The sequence below is a fragment of the Mya arenaria genome, chromosome 1 (genome assembly GCF_026914265.1).
Source record: "Mya arenaria isolate MELC-2E11 chromosome 1, ASM2691426v1".
NCBI lineage: Eukaryota > Metazoa > Mollusca > Bivalvia > Myida > Myidae > Mya > Mya arenaria.
The window spans coordinates 50,343,287-50,366,932 of record NC_069122.1 but is presented as its reverse complement, the minus strand read 5'-3'; the positions used below and the strand labels follow the sequence as shown (position 1 = coordinate 50,366,932).

Here is a 23,646-nt window from a genome sequence, read left to right as displayed (position 1 = left end):
ATATGTTTTCTGAACAGTTGAAAATCGTTGAAAAATGTATTTTTTACGTGTTATATGATAAACATCACAGTTTACTATTCCCCAATCGTTTATGAGATTATACCATATCATGTCTCCATTCAGTTTATATCAAAGAAATCTAAAATTATAGCATTATGTCCAAACAATTCGACTAGCAGAAGGAAAATAAGGCTGGGATGTTATTAAACTATCGGGTTGTAGATGAAACAGACACTGTTTAAAAAGGCAATACTTAATGTGATATATCTAGTACTTTCTTACCTGATACTTTTTGCATCTGTAAATGATGTTATGTTTATGAAAATATCTTTAGGGAATGTTATGTTAGTCGTTTAATGTGTGGTGTTGTATCACTTCGAGTTGATTGCGTGAAATCATTCCGTCCAAAACCGCAAGTAACGAAAGGTGGTGCGTTTGAAAAGATCGATCGACTAACGTAGTATTTATTTTGTTTCATATTTAGTATGTTTAAATAAATATAAGTTTTCTTTAAATCAATCATTTAAATTCGACCTTTACCTTCAACATCATCTGAAGAGACTTCCTTTGAACTGCTGGTCACACTGTGTTGAGGTTGTTGCATGTCTGTTGCCCTTAAACCTGCAAAGTGCGTTCCGAGGGGAGGATTATTCGCTGATTGCTCGTCAAATTGCGCATGCAAGTCTTGCATAGATGTATACATTAAACAAATATAGAATATTTGGATAATAATACACCATACAAATACTAACAAATAGTTAACAGCTCTAAATGCCATGTTAATGTTTGAGTTGGTAGTTGTTAGATCAAATATTGCAGTATCGCTCATTACAAATTAGCACGTATGGTGTTTTGCGGTTTTAAATAATGAGAAATAATGTGAATGCCTTAATCCTCCAAAAACAAAAAGTCAAAACTTAATATAGGAATAGTATGTTAGTCGGTTATTTTGTGGTGGGAGGTGCATTTTAAAAGATCAATCGACTAACGTAGTATTTATTTTGTTTCATATTTAGAATGTTTAAATAAATATAAGTGTTCTTTAAATCAAGCATTTAAATTCGACCTTTACTTTCAACATCATTTGAAGAGTCTTCATTTGAACTGCTGGTCACACTGTTTTGAGGTTGTTGCATGTCTGTTGCCCTTAAACCTGCAAAGTGCATTCCGAGGGGAGGATTATTCGCTGATTGCTCGTCAAATTGCGCATGCAAGTCTTGCATAGATGTATACATTAAACAAATATAGAATATTTGGATAATAATACACCATACAAATACTAACAAATAGTTAACAGCTCTAAATGCCATGTTAATGTTTGAGTTGGTAGTTGTTAGATCAAATATTGCAGTATCGCTCATTACAAATTAGCACGTATGGTGTTTTGCGGTTTTAAATAATGAGAAATAATGTGAATGCCTTAATCCTCCAAAAACAAAAGGTCAAAACTTAATATAGGAATAGTACGTTAGTCGGTTATTTTGTGGTGGGTGGTGCATTTTAAAAGATCAATCGACTAACGTAGTATTTATTTTGTTTCATATTTAGAATGTTTAAATAAATATAAGTGTTCTTTAAATCAAGCATTTAAATTCGACCTTTACTTTCAACATCATCTGAAGAGACTTCCTTTGAACTGCTGGTCACACTGTGTTGAGGTTGTTGCATGTCTGTTGCCCCTAAACCTGCAAAGTGCGTTCCGAGGGAGGATTATTCGCTGATTCCTGATAGAATATTTGGATAATAACACACCACACAAATACTAACAAATAGTTAATCGCTCAAAATGTCATGTTAATGTTTGAGTTGGTAGTTGTTCGATCATATATTGCAGTATCACTCAGTACAAATTAGCACGTATGGTGTTTTGTGGTTTTAAATAATGAGAAATAATGTGAATGCCTTAATCCTCCTAAAACAAAAAGTCAAAACTTAATATAGGAATAGTATGTCAGTCGGTCGACTAACGTAGTATTTTTTCCTTCATACTTAGAGAGTTTAAATAAGTATAAAAAAAAAATTTAAATTAATTAATTAATTTCGACCGGCAGACATCCCATCTGTAGGATTAGGTTTGCGCATGCGCATTAATGTTATGAGTGTCAGGAAACAACAAACACTTTGTTTACTTCGAATATCCATTGTTTTTATTCGTGAAACAATATATATGAACAAGTAACAGGTAATAAATTAAAGAATATATTACTTAGACAAGTTACCTTCAACCTCATTTGTAGAGACTTCTATTTGAACTTCTGTATGGTTTTATGCGGTAAAAAGAGTGAGAAGGGATGTGAAGGCAAGCTACACAACCTTAAATACATCTTGGTGAGGAACCGAGAGAAAAATATGATTATAAAATATTACGCAGAAAATGGAAATCTTTAAACTAACAGACCGTGCATTACTTAGTCAAAACTTCCTCAGCCAATATCGGGTTGCATTTGAATAACTTTACACTAGCAATACACTTGTGAAATGAAAGCAATGTTCACATATACTTGTTAGTACATATTGGTCTATCAGTAACTGTTATGAAATTAGCTGACTGCATTAAACATTCATCATTCTAAGGTAATGAAAGGCACTTATCGTTTAAAGTTTGAGGGCACTAAAATATTTATGGATTCGATTTTTGTCTGTGAACAGAACTGTAAAACTTCTCGTCGCACCAGCAGCCTTCAGTGCATTTATTATTCTTTGTAAAGTTATGTAGATTATTTTTTTTATGAAATACTAAGAAAGCGTACTTCGTATATACATGCATTTCGAGAAAGAACAAGTGACAAAATTGCTATGAATATTTCTACAAAGCTTCCAGTTCAAATATATAAAGCATTGGATAAAAATATCTCTTACCTGGTACTTGTGATTCCTGAAAAACAAGTAATACTGGTAGTGTATGAAATTAGTACATATAAGCCTGGTTTTGTAAATGATGAAGTGTCAACAGAAATGCATATTTAATTACAAAATAACTCTATGAATAAACATAATTTTAACATACTGATTTCTCTGATCATGGTCGGAAAAAGTCGAGATGAAACGAAATGTGTTGATATCATTGACAGAAGCGCACGTTAATGTGAGTTGCATGTGATATGTGAAAAATATAATAAAGTTTAAAGTGTATTCTTTTCAAATATCGTTCGCGTGTTTCAAAAACAAGTAAATTATACCGTGATATTGGTGTTAGCATCAATGATCGAACAAGGGGATTGCTGGTTGACAGGAACATTTGGTTTCGGTTGTTGTGTCATAGCTGAAAATACAAATGTGCAATAGACTACCGAAAAGTAAACAAAAGACGTGCATCAATTGTTTTAATGTCCTTCAAATCGTTTCATACTGTAAGATGTAATACGTGTTTGTAAAAAAGATTTAAATCATGGTACCGGTATAAAGTTAAATATATTATTATGTTTTTATCAATGTATACTTTTAACAAAAAGACATCATATGAAATGCTTTCAATCCGCCTATAAGAAATGAAGGCATCTGAAAAGAAATATCTTACCTGGTATTTCCGACACCTGAAGACGAAAGAATGTGTGTTAAAATGCAAGTATTACAGGTGAACAATATTATAACAATGAATGATTTAAATGGCAAAAGAGTGTATGAACAAATCAATTTTTTATCCAGCTACCTTCCCTTGCAATAACCGCATACAGGTACATCGTTGATATAGCTGGCAGTAGCTCATGTGCGTCGACGAAATATGAGGAAAATTTCATAATATGCAATGATAATTATACAAAAAAACTGAAGGATACTTTTCTAATTCTAATTAATAGGAACGCGTCCTTTCGAATGTCTAGGCGTGATATAAAAGCGTTTCAAATATACCTTTTTACTGTCTTCATGGTCACCCATAGTACTCAAGGATTTGGGCTTGACTGCTACATTCGGTTTTGTCGGTGGTGATGTTGTGACTGCAAAAACAATTGAGCAAAAATCAATAAAAACTTAATAATACAGTTACTCAACATTGCTTTCTGATACTTTTCTTATGTTTCAAGATGTAATCTACTATGTACGTGTAAATTTTGTTTGAAAGTTTAAACTAATTTAACAGGTATGACATGTTGTTAATGATAAGACAAAAAATAAAAAAAGTTGTCAAAACGTTCAATATGTGAGAGTGCAGCTTTAAACTACAACTATATGGAAAATCAAATACCAAATGAGCATTTATATATAAATATATAAACTCTGCTTCTTCTAACAATCTTGTACTGTTTGTCTATTACCTGTGATATTTCAACATAAATGTATATGTTTGAGACCTTTCAGCTGTTTAATAACTCTGATAAATTTGATTACCGGTATATCATTGTGTGAAGTGCACCCCGACTCTTAAATACTGTATATTTGGATTTTTTTGTATCATTCTATTTATGGCGGATGAAGGTTTACAATCATATATGAATATTTTTTGGATTATTTATTGATTTACATAACCATAAGTAATTCTGCTAAATCTTATTTTCAATTATGAAGGTTTTTTTATGAAACTGCCTTTTTATATATTGTGCATATGTGATTCCTTTTGATTAGTTTTTTTACATAGATTTTTTACATTGCGAATTGTGTTGTCCTAGACACAACTTCATACTAATAGCCAAATAAAAATCATGAAAGTATACACTTCCAAACGTTCTTGGCGTTAGATTGTCATGCCATTTTTATAAGATTCCTTTAAGTGTATTGTATAGGGTTTGTGTGAAATATAAAATGTAATAAAAATCAGCATTTGTTGAAATAAGGAGAAAACTGAGCACTGAAACTTCCTTCACTAAAAATCTGGTTAAATGTTCGAGCGCTCAAACGAACTGCATTAACCGAAAGTGATTTGGTGACCAAGCATATAGTATACACTGGTAAAATGTTCGAGCGCTCAAACAAAATGCCTGTACTGAAAAGTGTTAGGGTGGCCAAACAAATTGCTTTTACAGGAAAATGTTCCAGCTCTCAAACAAAATGCTTTATATGAAAGTGTAGGGCGCCCAAACAAACTGCTTTTGAAGGTATTAAATAAATGTTTGAGCGCTCAAACAAACTGCATTGAGTAAAACTTGTTTGAACGCCCAAACAAACTGGTTTCACAGGCAAATGTTCGAGCGCTCAACCAAACCAGCAACACTGACAACTAATGTAATCGCTTGAACTATTTAACCATTCTATCAATCTTCATATCATTTTGTTTGAGCGCTCAAACAATTTGACCTGCTCAGTCCCACTACATGAGATCATTTCTTTGTGTAAAGATTCTCTATGTTTGAGGCCTAAGAAATTGAAAATGGAAATGGATTCTTGGAAAATATTTGATCGCTCAAAAATATTGCCACCACTTACAAATCGCTTGAACCAACCACTCGCATTCAAACCGTTCATCTTCCTATAATTTTGTTTGGGCGCTAAGTGTTAGTCTCTCTGAGTCAGGATTTTCAATTTTCGAGCGCTCAAACAAGTACATTTCCAAATTGCTAAGAAAATGAAAATTGAAGCTGATTCTTGATGTGATTATTTAAAACTTATTTGTTGAATTTAAGGTACTAGAAAGACAAATCCCATTTGATTATATATTCACTTATGATAGGTATAAAGATGAATTTAGAAAGAAATAGCAAGCATGAAATTAACATTTAAGATAGAGCAACGTATAAAAAATAAGATGATATATATATTTACTTTTTGTCCGGGCTCCCTTATACTTTGTAACATCCGGCGGGATAACATCAAGCGCGGTGTGTTCCGACTGATGTTTAGGTGTACCGATTCTCCTCTGGCTGGCCACTTCCTTCGTATCGGCGATGGCACCGGTGACGTCGGTGCTTTCTGTCATGTCACTCATCGCTGGGCCGTCGGAGTCTAAATTGAGTAATACATATTTACAAGTCCGATTTGTTGAACAGCACACATGTAACTCGATGCATAGTATTACAAACACTTTACTATTGATTAGCGATTTAATATTATCCGAAACCGGAGAATTACTGTTCCTTGGATATCTATACGGACATTTACCTGCGAAGCAAATGATTTACTACCACAATCACTAATATGTTTCATTTTCTTATCTTCAATATTCTTATGTTTGCCCTCGTATAATTTAAGGTAACAGAAATCATTCATGAACATCCTTAGTCAAAATTATTTGGTAAGACAGCCACGTCAATTGTCAAAACCTGTAAAAGAACGCAAGAAATGTATGTTTTGGGATTATTATAAAGGTAAATACTATTTGAATTGAGTATAAGTATTTACATTAAGACGTAACAACGAAGATATAGTTACGTACATGAAGTAAGATAATATATGTGTATACCTTTGGTCGGGGATCCCTTATACACGGTAACATCCGATGGAATGACGACGAGCGCGGTCTGTTCCGACTGATGTTTAGTGGTATCGGTACTCCTCTGGCTGACCACTTCCTCCGTCCCGGCGATGTCAGCGGTGACGGCGGCGCTCTCCGCCATGTCACCCATCGCTGGACCGTCGGATCCTGAATTGAGTAACACATGCGAGTCCGATTCGTTGAACAGCACACAGTTAACTCGATGTATAATGATGCTAAACTTATAACTCTATGTTTACTATTGATAATTACTATAATTGCATCCGAAAACGGAGAATTACAGTTCCTTGGATACGGACTTTTAATCTGTGAAACACATGTTTCTCTTCTTCATTCACTTAATCTGTTTGTAATATAAATAATGTATTCTTAATATGAAAATTATGTAAATTTCTAAAACCTCTCACGTGACGAAATAACTCCATCGTTTTATGTTGGAATGATTGTGTCATGCCGAAATAAAGTTTCGAGAAATCGTGAAAAACAAACTTACTTACACTGATGAAGCGTCCAATTAATCGAAACAATGACTTATAAAAATGTCCGGTTAACATTTCAACAACTCGGGTAGTTTTCTGTCGAAACTAGTTTGTAAACTGTTTGTATCTAATAATTTCATAATCCAGTTTTTTATTGGTTGATGCCTAATAATTTTAAAATAGTACAAATTATAACTTAGATGAACCTGAATAGGCATACAAAACATCATCTGAGTTTGGTGAATAAGGTACACAGAATGACATTAAGTATACACCGTGTTGTCTAAAATGCTAACAGTTTGTTAAAGTGACTTAGTAGCCAAATAAAAATCATGAAAGTATACACTTCCAAACGTTCTTGGCTTTAGATTGTCATGCCATTTTTTTATAAGATTCCTTTAGGTGTATTGTATGGGGTTTGTGTGAAATATAAAATGTAATAAAAATCATTGTGCTATTAACGTTGTAGTATCATGCCTTCATCAGCATTTGTTGAAATAGGGAGAAAACTGAGCACTGAAACTTCCTTCACTAAAAATCTGGTTAAATGTTCGAGCGCTCAAACGAACTGCTTTAACCGAAAAAGTGTTTTGGTGACCAAGCATATAGTATACACTGGTAAAATGTTCGAGCGCTCAAACAAAATGCCTGTACTGAAAAGTGTTAGGGTGGCCAAACAAATTGCTTTTACAGGAAAATGTTCCAGCTATCAAACAAAATGATTTATATGAAAGTGTAGGGCGCCCAAACAAACTGCTTTTGAAGGTATTAAATAAATGTTTTAGCGCTCAAACAAAATGCATTTAGTAAAAAAATTGCTTGGACGCCCAAACAAACTGGTTTAACAGTCAAATGTTCGAGCGCTCAACCAAACCTCCAACACTGACAACTAATGTAATCGCTTGAACTATCTAACCATTCTATGAATCTTCACATCATTTTGTTTGAGCGCTCAAACAATTTGGCCTGCTCAGTTCAACTACATCAGATCATTTCTTTGTGTAAAGATTCTCTATGTTTGAGGCCTAAAAAATTGAAAATGGAAATGGATTCTTGGAAATTGTTTGATCGCACGAACAAATTGCCACCATTTACAAATCGCTTGAACCAACCACTCGCATTCAAAACCGGTCATCTTCCTATATTTTGTTTGGGCGCTCGAACGTTTTGGCCTGTTCAGACCCATTCTATGTGTTAGTCTCTCTGAGTCAGGATTTTCAATTTTCGAGCGCTCAAACAAGTACATTTCCAAATTGCTAAGAAAATGAAAATTGAAGCTGATTCTTGATGTGATTATTTAAAACTTATTTGTTGAATTTAAGGTACTAGAAAGACAAATCCCATTTGATTATATATTCACTTATGATAGGTATAAAGATGAATTTAGAAAGAAATAGCAAGCATGAAATTAACATTTAAGATAGAGCAACGTATAAAAAATAAGATAATATATATATTTACTTTTTGTCCGGGCTCCCTTATACTTTGTAACATCCGGCGGGATAACATCAAGCGCGGTGTGTTCCGACTGATAGTTAGGGGTACCGATTCTCCTCTGGCTGGCCACTTCCTTCGTATCGGCGATGGCACCGGTGACGTCGGTGCTCTCTGTCATGTCACTCATCGCTGGGCCGTCGGAGTATAAATTGAGTAATACATATTTACAAGTCCGATTTGTTGAACAGCACACATGTAACTCGATGTATAGTATTACAAACACTTTACTATTGATTAGTGATTTAATATTATCCGAAACCGTAGAATTACTGTTCCTTGGACATCTATACGGACATTTACCTGTGAAGCAAATGATTTACTACCACAATCACTAATATGTTTCATTTTCTTATCTTCAATATTCTTATGTTTGCCCTCGTATAATTTAAGGTAACAGAAATCATTCATGAACATCCTTAGTCAAAATTATTTGGTTAGACACCCACGTCAATTGTCAAAATCTGTAAAAGAACGCAAGAAATGTATGTTTTGGGATTATTATAAAGGTAAATACTATTTGAATTGAGTATAAGTATTTACATTAAGACGTAACAACGAAGATATAGTTACGTACATGAAGTAAGATAATATATGTGTATACCTTTTGTTGGGGATCCCTTATACACGGTAACATCCGATGGAATGACGACGAGCGCGGTCTGTTCCGACTGATGTTTAGTGGTATCGGTACTCCTCTGGCTGACCACTTCCTCCGTCCCGGCGATGTCAGCGGTGACGGCGGCGCTCTCCGCCATGTCACCCATCGCTGGACCGTTGGATCCTGAATTGAGTAACACATGCGAGTCCGATTCGTTGAACAGCACACAGTTAACTCGATGTATAATGATGCTAAACTTATAACTCTATGTTTACTATTGATAATTACTATAATTGCATCCGAAAACGGAGAATTACAGTTCCTTGGATACGGACTTTTAATCTGTGAAACACATGTTTCTCTTCTTCATTCACTTAATCTGTTTGTAATATAAATAATGTATTCTTAATATGAAAATTATGTTAATTTCTAAAACCTCTCACGTGACGAAATAACTCCATCGTTTTATGTTGGAATGATTGTGTCATGTCGGAATAAAGTTTCGAGAAATCGTGAAAAACAAACTTACTAACACTGATGAAGCGTCCAATTAATCGAAACAATGACTTATAAAAATGTCCGGTTAACATTTCAACAACTCGGGTAGTTTTCTGTCGAAACTAGTATGTAAACTGTTTGTATCTAATAATTTCATAATCCAGTTTTTTATTGGTTGATGCCTAATAATTTTAAAATAGTACAAATAAAAACTAGATGAACCTGAATTGGCATACAAAACATAATCTGAGTTTTGTGAATAAGGTACACAGAACGACATTAAGTATACACTGTGTCGTCTAAAATGCTAACAGTTTGTTAATGTGACTTAGTGACCTTTATATATTAGCATGGATCATGATTTAATTGCACATTAATAATAGAGACAGATATTATGAACAACTTTCATGAAGTATGGGTAGAATACGTTGTCTCTTCTTAATTTATTTGTTCATTTATTTTTTTTCCGTTATTTGATCTAGTGATCTGCGTTTAGACATTAGTCATAACTTGACACACTAGGATATATATACTACGTTTCATAGAAATTGGTAGGAAAAAGAGGAACAACCCAAATATTGACGATGGACAAATATGACAAAAATCATGTGAACTAAACTTCACAATCTGAACAATATTTATGTTAAGTGTACTGAATGTATGTTAAACTAGTTAAGATATCTGCTAAACATATTTTAGTGTCTATTTGTCAAGTTAAGCAATGTTCAATGTGTTTAACAGTAATGTTTGACTTTCCACTGAACAACTTTCAAAGTGGCCACCTAGAACCTCTGAAATGAAAATAGCAGATATTTAAAGATTCGTGCAATCATCCCGGTTTGAATTAGTTATTCATTCGCAACATTTTTGCTGAAATTTCATGATAATATATATTTTAGAGTTAAAGAAATATGGTAACTTTGGAATGGTCACCAACACACACACAAAAGTTGCATTGGGCATTACATAATTTCAATACAATTCAACACCAATTGAAACTGATTTTGAAAATTAAACATGTTAAAGCATAAAGCAGACTTTAGCTGAACATCTCTTTAAATATATGAACACGTTTTGAAATTGTTTTTACGTTGAAAGTCATAATGCTTGTTAATCGAAATACCTTTAGTTTTGAGAGTTTAACAGACTCGCATTTCAATGCAAATGCGAGCAGAAATTCATTAGCCTACAGGTGCGGATCCTGGATCCAAGGGGCCTTACTTTGAAACGTAACCTTTTGACTTGAATCCTCCCTCAGAACCTATTTTGGTTAAAAATGATGGCAGGGGGATTGTGGGTTTTCAACCACAGGGAGCGGTATGGAAAGTTTCATTAATGTCACATTCACAGATGGTATAATTTTTAAGGTTTACTTTTGGTCTATTTCCAACTGAAAGGGTGGTAACTGGACGTTCAGTTACTCTAGGGCTTCCTTTGCAGATATGATATAATCGGCTAGAGTAAATCGCTATTGATACAAAACCGAAATACACGTTTACCTGTAATTTATCGTTTTGTCTTCGATGTATAGAGTACTGGATTGAAAGTCACAGACACCTTGTGGTCGACCCAATAAAACAAAGCATATAGGGCTCGGTAGCTTCACTGCATAGGCCAAGCAAATAAAATATATTCAAATTGCTCAAGCTCTTACAATAAACCCATGTGAACAAAAGGTTTTTCATCTTTGGGCCATTGTGTAGTTGGGCATATTATGAAAACCCTTTTTTTCAAGGGTGTATTGAGACAAAAATAACTAATAAGAAGATAATCGAATGAAATGCTCCCAAACTACTTAAAACAAATATATGTATGACAAAAAGTAGTTCGCTTACCTTGAACTGCCGACTCCTATAAACAAAAAGAGTTTTGTTTAATTTGCAAGTATCACAAATTTAAAATGCTATATAGTATGGAATGAAATGAATGGCAATTCTGGTATCTAATATAAAAATATATAATTATACTGTATGTCCCATGATGAAAAATCTGATTGAGTATAAATTTTCTCAATTAATTCAGAATTATGACATAATTTAAATATTTTATAGCGCATTAGAAAATATCAAACAAATAAATATCAAACTGTCCAGTAGTACAGGTTTCCATCTATATTTGATGTATAGTAAACGGGCCTGTTTTACTGTTAATGTAAGAATTCAAAATTACTATGACAAAAATGTATTTCATCGAGGGTCGTTGAGTTCATAATTGCTAGCATAATGCATTTAACAATAAATAGAAGATATTTCATGCCCTAGGCTAAACAATGCTATATACATTGACATGGCACTTTCTGACTAAACAGTGATCAATTTACATATATATATATATATATATATATATATATATATATATATATATATATATATATATATATATATATATATATATATATATATGAATTCATACCTTTTTATAAACCCGAGCAGCATATAATTGATAAGCGCGTGGTTGTCGAACAGGAGGAGCCTTTGGCACTTAAAGTAGAAATGTATGTCTTTAATCCGGTTTAATTTCTAAATATACGTTTCCAAGAAAGACATATTTGCTAAATATACATATGTTTTCTGAACAGTTGAAAAATGTATTTTTTACGTGTTATATGATAAACATAACAGTTTACTATTCCCCAATCGTTTATGAGATAATACCATATCATGTCTCCATTCAGTTTATATCAAAGAAATCTAAAATTATAGCATTATGTTCAAACATTTCGACAAGCAGAAGGAAAATAAGGCTGGGATGTTATCAAACTATCGGGTTTGTAGATGAAACAGACACTGTTTAAAAAAGCAATACTTAATGTGATATATCTAGTGCTTTCTTACCTGATACTTTTTGCATCTGTAAATGATGTTATGTTCATGAAAATATAAACAATATATAATTATATTATCTGTTCGCAGACAAAAGTCCACACATTGTCAAATATCAGATTGAATGAAAATGAGTATAAAAAATCAACAGTATGTGTAGGCTCTAGCCGACAGTAAAGAATTGTGTCATTAGAATCATGTTTCATCGATCGCTAAGCAAACAGTTACATGGTCATATCCCTACTAATGTGTATTGCTTGTTTCATTAGCTTCAGAAGTGCCTGAGTCGATTTAATTATATGTATAATGCAGCCACACTTAGATATTAGGAATCAGACGACTTATTCCTGTGATGACTATCGCTCCATTGGAAAGAGATCTTCAAGGTAATAGATTAATTTACAATTCTGTGATATGAAAGAAAATCCTCGTGCACTCTTTTTTTAAAAAGCAACTATAGAAGCGCAAAGCTGACTTTCTGATGTTATCAATGTTAGGTGTCTTATTCTGCAACTGTCATCTATGTATTTTGTAGATATTTCATAATTTCATCGTCAAATTATGTATGGTATTAACTCTCTAATCGTAATAGGTAATCAAAAACCTTCATAAATAAAACAAACGTAACATACACACCGAAACATCAGGGTTATGTTGGTCCAACGGAGACGCTTGTGATCGCCGTTCCATTTTTTTGCCTGTGAACAGAACTGTTAATCATTTCGTCGCGTCAGCGAATTCATTATTTTTGTAAAATTGTGTACATGATTTTTTATGAATTACTAAGAAAGCGTACTTCATATATATATATATATATATATATATATATATATATATATATATATATATATATATATATATATATATATATATATGCATTTTGAGAAAAGGACTGGATGAATATATCTCTTACCTGGTACTTGTGATTCCTGTAAACAAGTAATAGTGTGTGAAATTTGTAAATAATACATATATGACCGGTTTTGTAAATGGTGAAGTGTCAATAGTAGAGAATATTATAATTAACTCTATAAATAAACATAGCTGTATCACACTGATTCTTCTGATCATGACCGAAAAAATCCGAGACGAAAAGAAACGTGTTGATATCACCGCTAGTAGCGCACGTAAATGTGAGTTGCATGTGAATCTCTTGTTAAGGCGTTTAAAAATATAATAAAGATTCTTCTCATTCTCATACTTATATGTGTATTATTTTGAAATATCGTTCGCGTGATTCAAAAACAAGTAAATAATACCGTGATATTTGGGTTAGCATAAATAATCGAACAAGAGGATTGTTGGTTGACTGAAACATTCGGTTTCGGTTCTTGTGTAGTCATGGCTGCAAATACAAATGTGCAAAGTACTACCGAAAAGTAAACATAATACTTGAATCATTTTTTTAATGTCTTTCAAATCGTTTCATACTATAAGATCTAATACGTATTTATAAAAAAGAGTTCAATCATTGTACAGGTATGCAGTTGAACATGTTATGAAGTTTCTATCAAAGTATAGTTCGAACAAAAAGACATCATATGCAATGCTTTCAATCCGCCTAAAAGAAATGAGGGCAGCTGAAAAGAAATCGCTTACCTGGTATTTCCGACACCTGCAGATGAAAGAGTGTTTGTTTTACAGATGTACAATGTTATATCAATGAGTGATTTAAATGGCAAAAGTGTGTATTACCACATTAATGTTTTATTCATCTATGTTTCCTTGCAAGAACCGCATATAGTATTCCTAGATGCATCGTTGTTATCGCTGGCAGTAGCTCATGTGCTTCAAAGGAATATGTGGAAATTGACATAAATTGCGATGACAATTATAGAAACACTGAAGGATATTTTTCCCATTCTTACAAATGCTTCCTTTCTAATGTCTTTGCGTTATATAAAAGTGATTTAAATATACCTTTTTACTGGTTTTAGGGTCATCCATCGTACTCAAGGATTTGGGCTTGACTGAGACATTCGTTTTTTTCTGTTGTGCTGTTGTAAATGCAAGATCAAAAAAAACAAAAATCAATGAAAACTAAATAATGTTGATACTAAACAATGCTTCTGATACCTTTCTGATTGTTTAAAGATGTAATTTATAATGTACGTGTAAATGTACGTGTTCGTTTTAAATAGTTTTACAGGTATGGCATGTAACTAAAGATAATATGAATTTCTAAACATGTTGTGTCGTATATTTTAACTCTGAGTCAATAAAATAAAGTTTAACAAATTTGGAAGACGACCACAATTACTCTTACGTACACCATGGACAGGTTTCATGGATCTTGGAAGGCTGATATGTTTATATTTGCTATTATTAATGGATATTAGTACATAGGTGGTAGATTCCTCATGAAATACTTTAAAGCCAAAGGAACTCCTGTTTCAATGACCGTTCCAATGTTCATTTTCTATAATACTAAAGATCTGTTAATGCATATATGCTATATGGATGTGTTTAACTGTGATGTTATGTGTCTCTCCTCAAAGTATGAAAGGCCTTATGCAACTTGCTCCGAAAATGACCAAATGCTTGGCTACTGGCCATTTTCTTATATATTTGTTTCTAGTGATGTCTTAAACAGTAAACCAGTTGGAGCAATAAACCCCGCGGCGCGCACAAACGTGGCAAAGTATATATCAGAAGAACACTTAACAAAGACTTCTTCTGTTTGCTTCTTCATACCAATTACATTGTTGTATTTTTTTAATATCCAGAAGTAGTATCTTTTAATATGACTATGGGAAACCTGCCGTTCATTGTACCTAATCGAAGACATAACCAAGTCGGCTCAAGACAAAAGGTTATTTTCAGGCTCAATATTTGGGTAGAGAGGAAAAAGGCTTCAAGAACAAAGGTACCCTTTCCTCTTGAACAAAATGCACATTTAATTAAAATTGGAATAGTTTAAATTTAACACCATTTAAATAGTCACGACAGAAAATAAAATAAAATCCTGACTTCATTTTTTATGGTGGGGCAGGTAAGAAAAAATGCTTACATGTTGGAGAGCAGTGGGGCAATGCGCGTTGTGATTTAAATCATGACAAGGCAGGTGGAGGCATTGGAAAGATGTGCTCATACAGAGGTCAAAATTATCGAAAAGGGTTTTAACTTAATACTTTGAATGATATTTGAAGAAATATATTCTGTGTTGTCTATTTGTCGACCCATCAGCATATTTTCCAGTTGGCCTTTTAGACGTCTCATTTTTTTTCTTTTGTGCAAGTTGTGTTTTGACCTGTGTACTAGCTTCACCTTTACCTTCAACCTCATTTGTAGAGACTTCCTCTGAACTTTTGATCACACTGCGTTGAGGTTGCATGTCTGTTGCCCTAAGACGTACAAAGTGCGCTCCAAGGGGAGGATTATTCGCTGAATCCTCGTCAGATTGGGCTTGCAAGTCTGAAATAGATGTATACATTAAACAAATTTAATATGTTCGATCATATGTTGCAGTATCACTCAGTACAAAATGGCACGTATGTTGTTTTGCGGTTTAAGATAGTGGGAATTAATGTGAATTTGAAAGCAAACCGCAAGTTGTTGGTAAGGAACCTAGGGGAATAATTGCTGAAAGCTACGCAGAAAATGGAAATATGTTCCTTAAACAAATAGTCAAACTTAATATAGGGAATATTATGTAAGTCGGTTAATTTGTGGTGGCTGGTGTATCACTTCGTGTTGATTGCGTAAAATATTTTCGTCCAAAACCGCAAGTAACGAAAGGTGATGCATTTTAAAAGATCAATCGACTAACGTAGTATTCATTTTGTTTCATACTTAAAATGTTTTAATAAATATAAGTTTTCTTTAAATCAATCATTTAAATTCGACCGGCAGATGTACCATCTGTGTGATTACGTTTGCGCATGAGCATTTAGGCACTGAGTGACAGGAAACAGCACATGCAGTGTTTTCTTCGAATGTCCATATTTTTTATGTTTAATCGTTAAACAATTTAGATGAACATTTAACAGGTAGAAAATTAAAGGATATATTACATAGACAAGTTACCTTCAACCTCATTTGTAGATACTTCTATTGAATTTCTGGTCAACCTGCATTGAGGTCGCATGTTTTCCTGTAGTTTTCGCGATCGGTTTATTGCCCTAAAGCGTACAAAGTGCGCTTCGAGGGGACTCTTCGTTGAATCCTTGTCAGAATGCGCTTGCCAGTCTGGTATAAATGTATACATTAAACAAATATAGAGCACCTGAATGATAATACACTTCGTTATAAAAATACTTAAATATATCTAACAGCTCCAAATGTAAATGTTTGAGTTGCTAGTGTGTTAAATCATATGTTGCAGTATCACTCAGTACAAATTGAGACGTATGGTGTTACGCGATTTAAAATAGAAAGCATTAATGTGACAGCTAGCCGCAAAATCTTAAATACATCTTGGTGAAAAACCGAGGGGAACATATGATTATTAAAAACTACGCAGAAAATGGAAATGTATTGCCTAAAAGATCGTAGTGCCTTACTTTACCAAAATCAATTAGCAAAACTGCCTCAGCCAATATCGGGTTGCATTTAAATAACTTTACACTAGCAATGCACTTGCAAGATGAAAACAATGTGCATATGTACATGCTCGTACAAATAGGCTCAGTTACTGTTACAAACCTAGCTAACTGTATTAAACATTCATCTTTCTTAGGTAATGACAGGCACTTATCGGTTGAAGTTTGAGGTTACTCAAAAAATATTTTTGGATTTGATTTTTGCCTGTGAATAGAACAGTAAAACTTCTCGTCGGTAAAATCCTTTAAAGAGTCAAAATGTTACAGTAGTGGGGACACCAGCAGTGAATGGCAAGGCTGATAAAAGGGGAGGGCTGACTGATTGATTGGCGGACGATGTAGCAACAAGAGCATATTAATGAAAGTCTGATATCCTTTCGAATACCGCTACCGTACATCGTCGCGCTACCGTAACCGCCTAATGCAGACCAATTGTTCAAGGGTGCTGGGTACCGCTACTGTTTTACTGTAGGAATACCGTAGACGACTGAAACGTACCAAAATAGTAGGTACGTCCAGTTCCACAGCCGCAAAATGCACATTTTCCACATATTTGTGGTACGTTTTTCATTAAAATAAGAAGGATTGTAAATTTTAAAAACAGCATTACTACGCTATGGTACTTTGTCTTAGAAATAGTAACTACACTACGGAATTTCTTTCAAATATAGTAACCATGCAAAAATAAGCAACGGTATTTCTTTTAAAATCGTCATTCAACATTATTCGGCTCTGGCTTTTGTAAATTTGCTTTCATAAAACAGCATGATTGTGTTTTTTTTTCTTGTATCAAGAGTACACTGTGGTATCACTGTTAAATTTAAGAAATGAGCAAAACTGCGCAGTGGTATTACTGTGCGATTTGTTTTAAGGACTGTGTGTTAACTTCGATAAGGTAGACATTTCATGATTGAATTAAACTAAATTCTGTCACTTAAGTGCACATTGGTAGCGTTCTTGAATCTGGAAGTATGCAAAACTACGCAGCGATATTTCCTGTATACACATAAAACGTACTCAACATAACACAACCCATTTCAAAGGCGACGTTGCCTTTGAAGGTCATTGAACGATAGTTACGCTCCCTTTTACTGTTGAAATATTAGCAATAACATTCTTATAAACCCAAGTGAGCATCTATTACCTGATCGCTGTAAAGTTATCATAGAAACCATAGTGACTGCAAATATATCAACAGAACATCCATTACCAAATAGCTGTCACAGTTGCAATGAAAACCACTGCAATAGAAAATAAACCAACCGGACAAATATCACAAGGGCGCTATCAAGGCTACATTAGACCAACGTGACCTCTGTTATGGAAGTTGTATGGGAAAGCAGCATGACTTAACACAACATGCATCCATACATATATGTTGATAAAGTAATGATCAAGTGTCATGGTCACCATTTAAGAATCTTTGGTGCTCCTAACAAGCCCACAAAAAGTATTTAAAGTTTTCGTGTGCCATGGGGTATCTCAGGAATTACCAGGTGTATCTAAGTCGAAAGAAAGAAGTAGGGTTGACTCAAACAGTTGTAGCGAACTGAAGAGAAAACATCACAGGACGAAGTCATGTTGTATTTGCCAACAAGTTTAAAACATCAGTTCCCCTGCCTATGGAAAAAATCTACACATTCGTGTCACGCATTTAACACCAGAAGGAAATATTGGTCAATCGCAAAATCAGTCCACGAAAAGAGATGGCAAAGTTAGGATGTTCAGCAGAGGGGGTCACATGGCATGAAATATCTCGGAAGAGAAGCTTATATCCACTGCATGAGAATAATCTAAACATGTGTGCAACCCGATAACATGTTTCAATCCTATAATAAACATTTACAGTGTACAAACACAAAACGCTCGTTTGTGGACCTATTGTGTGTGGTTTGCCGTGGACATCTCACTTGTGATTCATCATGTATAAAGCGTCTACCCTCGGCAATACCTTTTTTACAGTACGTATATAACAAACATGCTGTAGAATGTTAAAACGTTATTATAATCACGTTAAAAACATAATTATCATTGCATGTACTACCAAAATGAAACATGAACAACATCTTTTAAAATCAATCAGCTGTTTAATGTTTTATGTTTTTGTTTTTAGGTTGCATAACAACTTATCGACGGGAATAGCACACGTATAAGGAAATCCAAACAAACAAGCGCCATTCCTGAACTTGACCTCTTTGACAATGTGCAGTGCAGAGTCAGCTTGCACAAGTATAATTCTAATGTTTATAGAATAAAACTCAAATGAAATGGTATTTTATTTAAGGGAATGTTTTATTTCGTATTATGGCATTACCTCTAGAAAAGGCCGAATGGAGGTCAAGTCGAAAAAGAATATGGCTCCAGAAACACTGAGGAACAAAAAACAACAACTCAAGTATGTAAAACAATTTCAATAATGTATGTTTTTTTTATATTATTGCATTTTGAAACGACCCTTAAATCGAAATAATAAACGGCCTCTTAAGTTCATGAACATGCATACATTAAATTATTTCTACTGTTTAATGGCACATCATTAATTTCAGAGTCTAGTTCAAGAAAGCTGTACGATAGCGGTAATCAGAAGCCGAAAATTTCTTTTTTTCTGGCCACCATTTTCTTTCTGACAATAGTTTTGATGTCAGCATGCTTTTGATGGCCTTGGCAACACAATTGCACACACACGCAATGTGCTATGCAACGATGTTTTTTTTTTACTTATATAAGACTTGACTGCACATGTTAATAAACATGTGGCGGTGTTTTTATTTCAGCTACATAAGATTTGATGTCTTTACCGTATGAAAGACCACGAACACAATTGTTTACTGTTTCATTATTTATACAGTTTTAACTATATTAATTCCATTAACAATTTACAGTAAATATCCTCAATAGTGAACAGTAATTAACGAATTTATTCCCAGATGTGAACACTTTCTAAATAGTATAATCCAACAATTTGTCACGTATCCAATTTACAATTGCTAGTCCAGTGTGACACTAGTACGATGTTAAAGACCTTTTAAACTATTTTTAATTGAACTCCTTTTAATTCACTTTTTAAAAAAAAATTGTCCTTTTAATTCAACTCTTTTACTCTCTTTAATTCATTTTAATTTAATTCTATAACTCGTTTTAATTCCTTTCAATTAAACTCTTTAACTCTTTTTAATTCTGATTCCTAACCGCCTGACAAAGGCCTTTTACACTATCATTTTACTGCCAAAACAAACATGAAGTGCACGAGTATTGTAGGTAGCACGAATCAACGTGTAAATCGTGCGACACCGCCGGAGAAATGACACCGTTGAAAGCACCGGTAGACTAATGGTGATTAGGTACAAGGTCAACGGTGCAAATGAAATGCGGTCAACGGTGCCAATGCAATGCGGTCAACGGTGCAAATGAAATGTTTTACTTAAACGATGTGCACAACTGTAATATTGTAAAAACTTAAGATAATACAAATTAAAGTTTAAAAATATAATAGTCTAGGGATAGTTTTATTAAACTTCGTACGAAGCCTTTTTTGCGTACGAACTTCGTGCGAAGTATCTCAGGCCGTTTAGACGTTTTATTAAGATTTTTTCGTACAAACAAGCACCTGTTTTTCGTAGAACTACGAAAATTTCTACGACAGCTCTGAGGGTGGCGTACGAACTTCGTAGACTCAAAAAATGGCCGCCACCACAACAGAAATACTCCAAAGTGGCGATCTTTCATTTATTACGGCGTATTTAAACAAAACCAACTGCCAATTTCAAGACAGAAGACGTACGATTCTGTGGAATCTGCAACCCGGTTAATCAGTGTGCGTTTCAGAGACGATCGTTAAGGCGATCGTTAGCTGATTTTGGTAACTTACCACCAAAATTACCGATCGGCACCGTTTCAGAGACGCAACGTGCACCTGCTTTATCGTTAATTTTGCTCGTAAACCTACGACCGGTAAGAGGCACTCGTTAACTTAACGATCAAGATGGCGGATGAAGATTTTCTCCATATCAAAGTATATTTTTACTTTTTAACAACATTTGAGAGTTTAATAATGCGTGTAGCATGTCGCTGGTGTGGAATTTTCCAACTATGTCTAAAAATAGCTGAAAACAGTACGAAAATGTTCTATTTCCGCCGTTCTGTCACAAAAGGATTTTAACTGTAGAAGATGTAAGCTTTTTGTTATATTTAGTTAATGTGCTGATATTGTGTACATCTAAAACATGGAATATGATGTAGAATTTAATTTGGTTTCATTGCTGTTTAATATGTCATGTAAAACATTTTCTTGAAATTCTTCTATTTCGGATGGTTTTTAATTCGGATAAATAAATGCCTGTACATATTTTGTTGTAATATTACCGGTCTTTGTGGCATGTAGTCAGTGAATTATTAAACCGTGCTACCATTTTATCATGTCATAATATAACATAATTATTTTTCTTATTTTTACACATCTAAAACTTATGCTAAATATGTAAGTTTTATATACTGTACAGTAATGTAAACAACACTGTCACAACAAATAAGTTGATTATTGGCACTTTAATACCATGGACACTATCAGGTGACAATGTAATCATTTTGTTTCACCTTTACTTGTAATTGAAACTTGTTTTAGTAAGGTATCATATGGTGTATGTAGAACTTTGTAGTATATGTACACCATATATATATATATATATATATATATATATATATATGTGAGTTTTCAACTGACAAAGGTTAAATCTTGTCTTTTTCAGTCATGCCATTTGATGCCAAGTGTACAATAAAAACTGAAATGAAAATTGACAACAGAAGTGTCATGGTCTTGGTGGAAAATGCTGTGTTCTTCATTGACCTCTGGTTTAATAATGGTATGGAAAAGGGAATTAATTTCTAATGTTGATTTTATGATTAATAATGGGGGTATATTCAACATATGAACACATTGTCATAAGGACTAATGTAGAAACTAAACTGCAAAACCATATTATGTACCTGCAGTTAATGCACAGGCTATGTACAGATGCTTATTGATATTCTATGTTTTCATTTTTTTAGTTGTTTTGCTTGTTAAATATTTGTTTTAGTTAATTATTTCAGGCTGGTGATAGAAAACTATCAGGAATGCTTCAAGCTGGCAATGGAGGGAAATGTAAAAGTAGGTAGGAAATGATAAAATGCAATAGGATATAAACCAATTTTATGAATAATACAATAAGATAAATTTTTATATTGATACAATGTTGGGCATCTTACTTTGAGCAGTTAACTTGTATAACATAATTGTTATTTACATTATATGAACATTAAACAAGAAATAAAATGTGACCAGAATGGTGTTTTTCATGTTTTCTTAAATACCCTTCTTATTTTAAAAAAAAAATCAATAATTTTCATAAAATATGCAAACTATTTCAGTTGAAAAATGGGAATGTAAATTATGTGTTAGTTGTAGTTTAACCATTAAAAGGCGTTTTCATAAATGTATTATATTGTGCTGTATTAAATAATATTTTATATCTTTTTGTCTTTTCAGGACACTGAGAAATCACAAGGTTTCAAACATCTAGAATATGCTCACAGTCAGTCTTCAAGATACTCACCTTAATGGTTCCAGTGTGTTTTAGGAGACTTTGTCAGAACAGTACTTTATACCAACATACACTGGAGATACCAGACCTAGCAGATAACTACATATATATTGACACAGAACATGAAATTAATTGCATATCCAAACACAACATAAGACTTTAAACTGTTAAATAGGCAGTGAGGCATTTGTGTGTAACCTTCATTATTTGAAATGAAATTTCTTATATTTATTTAAATTTGACTTTGCATTTAAAAGCCATTACAGTAGCATTAGATTTTCTAAATATATATATATTTTTATACAGTTTTAACTATGATGTATATCCAGTTGTACATGTTTCCTCTAAAGATTAAAACACTTTTGAATTATATAGGAAAATTTAAATGATACATTTATTCAGTCTTATGTTAATATAAAAAACACACACTACCATGGTTGATCATGTAAACCTTCATACTATCTTTTTATAAAAATTAAGTGAATATTTTGATATTTTTGAATACATTTATTTTTACTTTGACTGGCTCATGTTTAAACACAGAATGCTACATAAAGTGTATACTCTAGTGTATAACATAACATGATTGAAATAGATAATAGATAATATTTTCATGAAACTCTGAATACTTAACCACTATGGCAATCTGCACCAGTTATTAAGATACTTTTTGTTGAATAATGTGTTTTGATGAGACGAGCTTGTAAAATAGCTGTATTTCTTTTAGTCATTTTGTGTATTTGAAGCATGTCTGCAAATGTAGATTTTATCATGTATTTTGAATGGATCTGAAATACTGTTTATTTAACTGTTATTACAACGATTGACACAATAAAGATGGATTTATGAATTGTATTCATACAAAAAATCCAACCAGTCAAAATTGTATTTTCGAACTGTTTCCCAATACAATAACTCTCAGTCACAGTTTTGGTACATAAACGTATGAACTTTACTTGTTATCTGAACTAAGGCCGGTTGTTGATGATGGAATCAGTCATCATCATCACTCTCATCATCATCATCATCATCATCATCATCCACCACACCCACCACCACCAACAACTTCACCACCTTCATCATCATCCACATCATCAATCATCAGCAACATCTAAGCATCATTATCTCGTCATGATCATTGTCGTCATCGTCACATCATAATTAGTATCATCTTCTTAGTCGTCGTCGTCGTCGCATTATCATTATAATAATCATAATATTCGTCTTCGTCGTCGCTACATTATCACCATAGTCGGCATCGCGTCATC

The 23,646-nt window shown here is 33.3% G+C and overlaps 1 protein-coding gene and 1 long non-coding RNA gene across 12 annotated transcripts in view; one reads left to right on the top strand and one right to left on the bottom strand.

Moving 5' to 3' along the window:
- Positions 1-23,646, bottom strand: part of LOC128229814 (uncharacterized) — a 66,503-nt gene that overhangs the window by 20,106 nt on the left and 22,751 nt on the right. For 5 of the 11 annotated variants that reach the window (XR_008260136.1, XR_008260137.1, XR_008260135.1 and 2 more), the window contains exons 3-23: positions 16,285-16,446; positions 15,532-15,672; positions 14,179-14,255; positions 13,858-13,873; positions 13,518-13,603; positions 13,172-13,187; positions 12,895-12,968; positions 12,271-12,286; positions 11,849-11,916; positions 11,272-11,287; positions 8,942-9,121; positions 8,305-8,469; positions 6,332-6,511; positions 5,695-5,874; positions 3,850-3,935; positions 3,518-3,533; positions 3,180-3,262; positions 2,860-2,875; positions 1,599-1,685; positions 1,067-1,153; positions 541-621 (exon numbers count right to left, since the gene is read on the bottom strand). Coding sequence is in view for 8 of the 11 variants with exons in the window: in XM_052941636.1 (XP_052797596.1) it covers positions 541-621; positions 1,067-1,153; positions 1,599-1,685; positions 2,860-2,875; positions 3,180-3,262; positions 3,518-3,533; positions 3,850-3,935; positions 5,695-5,874; positions 6,332-6,511; positions 8,305-8,469; positions 8,942-9,121; positions 11,272-11,287; positions 11,849-11,916; positions 12,271-12,286; positions 12,895-12,968; positions 13,172-13,187; positions 13,518-13,603; positions 13,858-13,873; positions 14,179-14,255; positions 15,532-15,672; positions 16,285-16,446 (1,833 nt within the window). In the remaining 3 variants the exon portion in view is untranslated. The remainder of the gene's footprint in view (positions 1-540; positions 622-1,066; positions 1,154-1,598; positions 1,686-2,859; positions 2,876-3,179; positions 3,263-3,517; positions 3,534-3,849; positions 3,936-5,694; positions 5,875-6,331; positions 6,512-8,304; positions 8,470-8,941; positions 9,122-11,271; positions 11,288-11,848; positions 11,917-12,270; positions 12,287-12,894; positions 12,969-13,171; positions 13,188-13,517; positions 13,604-13,857; positions 13,874-14,178; positions 14,256-15,531; positions 15,673-16,284; positions 16,447-23,646) is intronic. The other 6 variants (XM_052941652.1, XM_052941644.1, XM_052941660.1 and 3 more) reach the window with 6 other exon arrangements.
- On the top strand, positions 16,456-23,228 carry LOC128229854 (uncharacterized). Its single transcript, XR_008260139.1, has 4 exons — positions 16,456-20,969; positions 21,545-21,658; positions 21,888-21,945; positions 22,324-23,228. It is a non-coding gene; the product is annotated as an uncharacterized LOC128229854 (long non-coding RNA).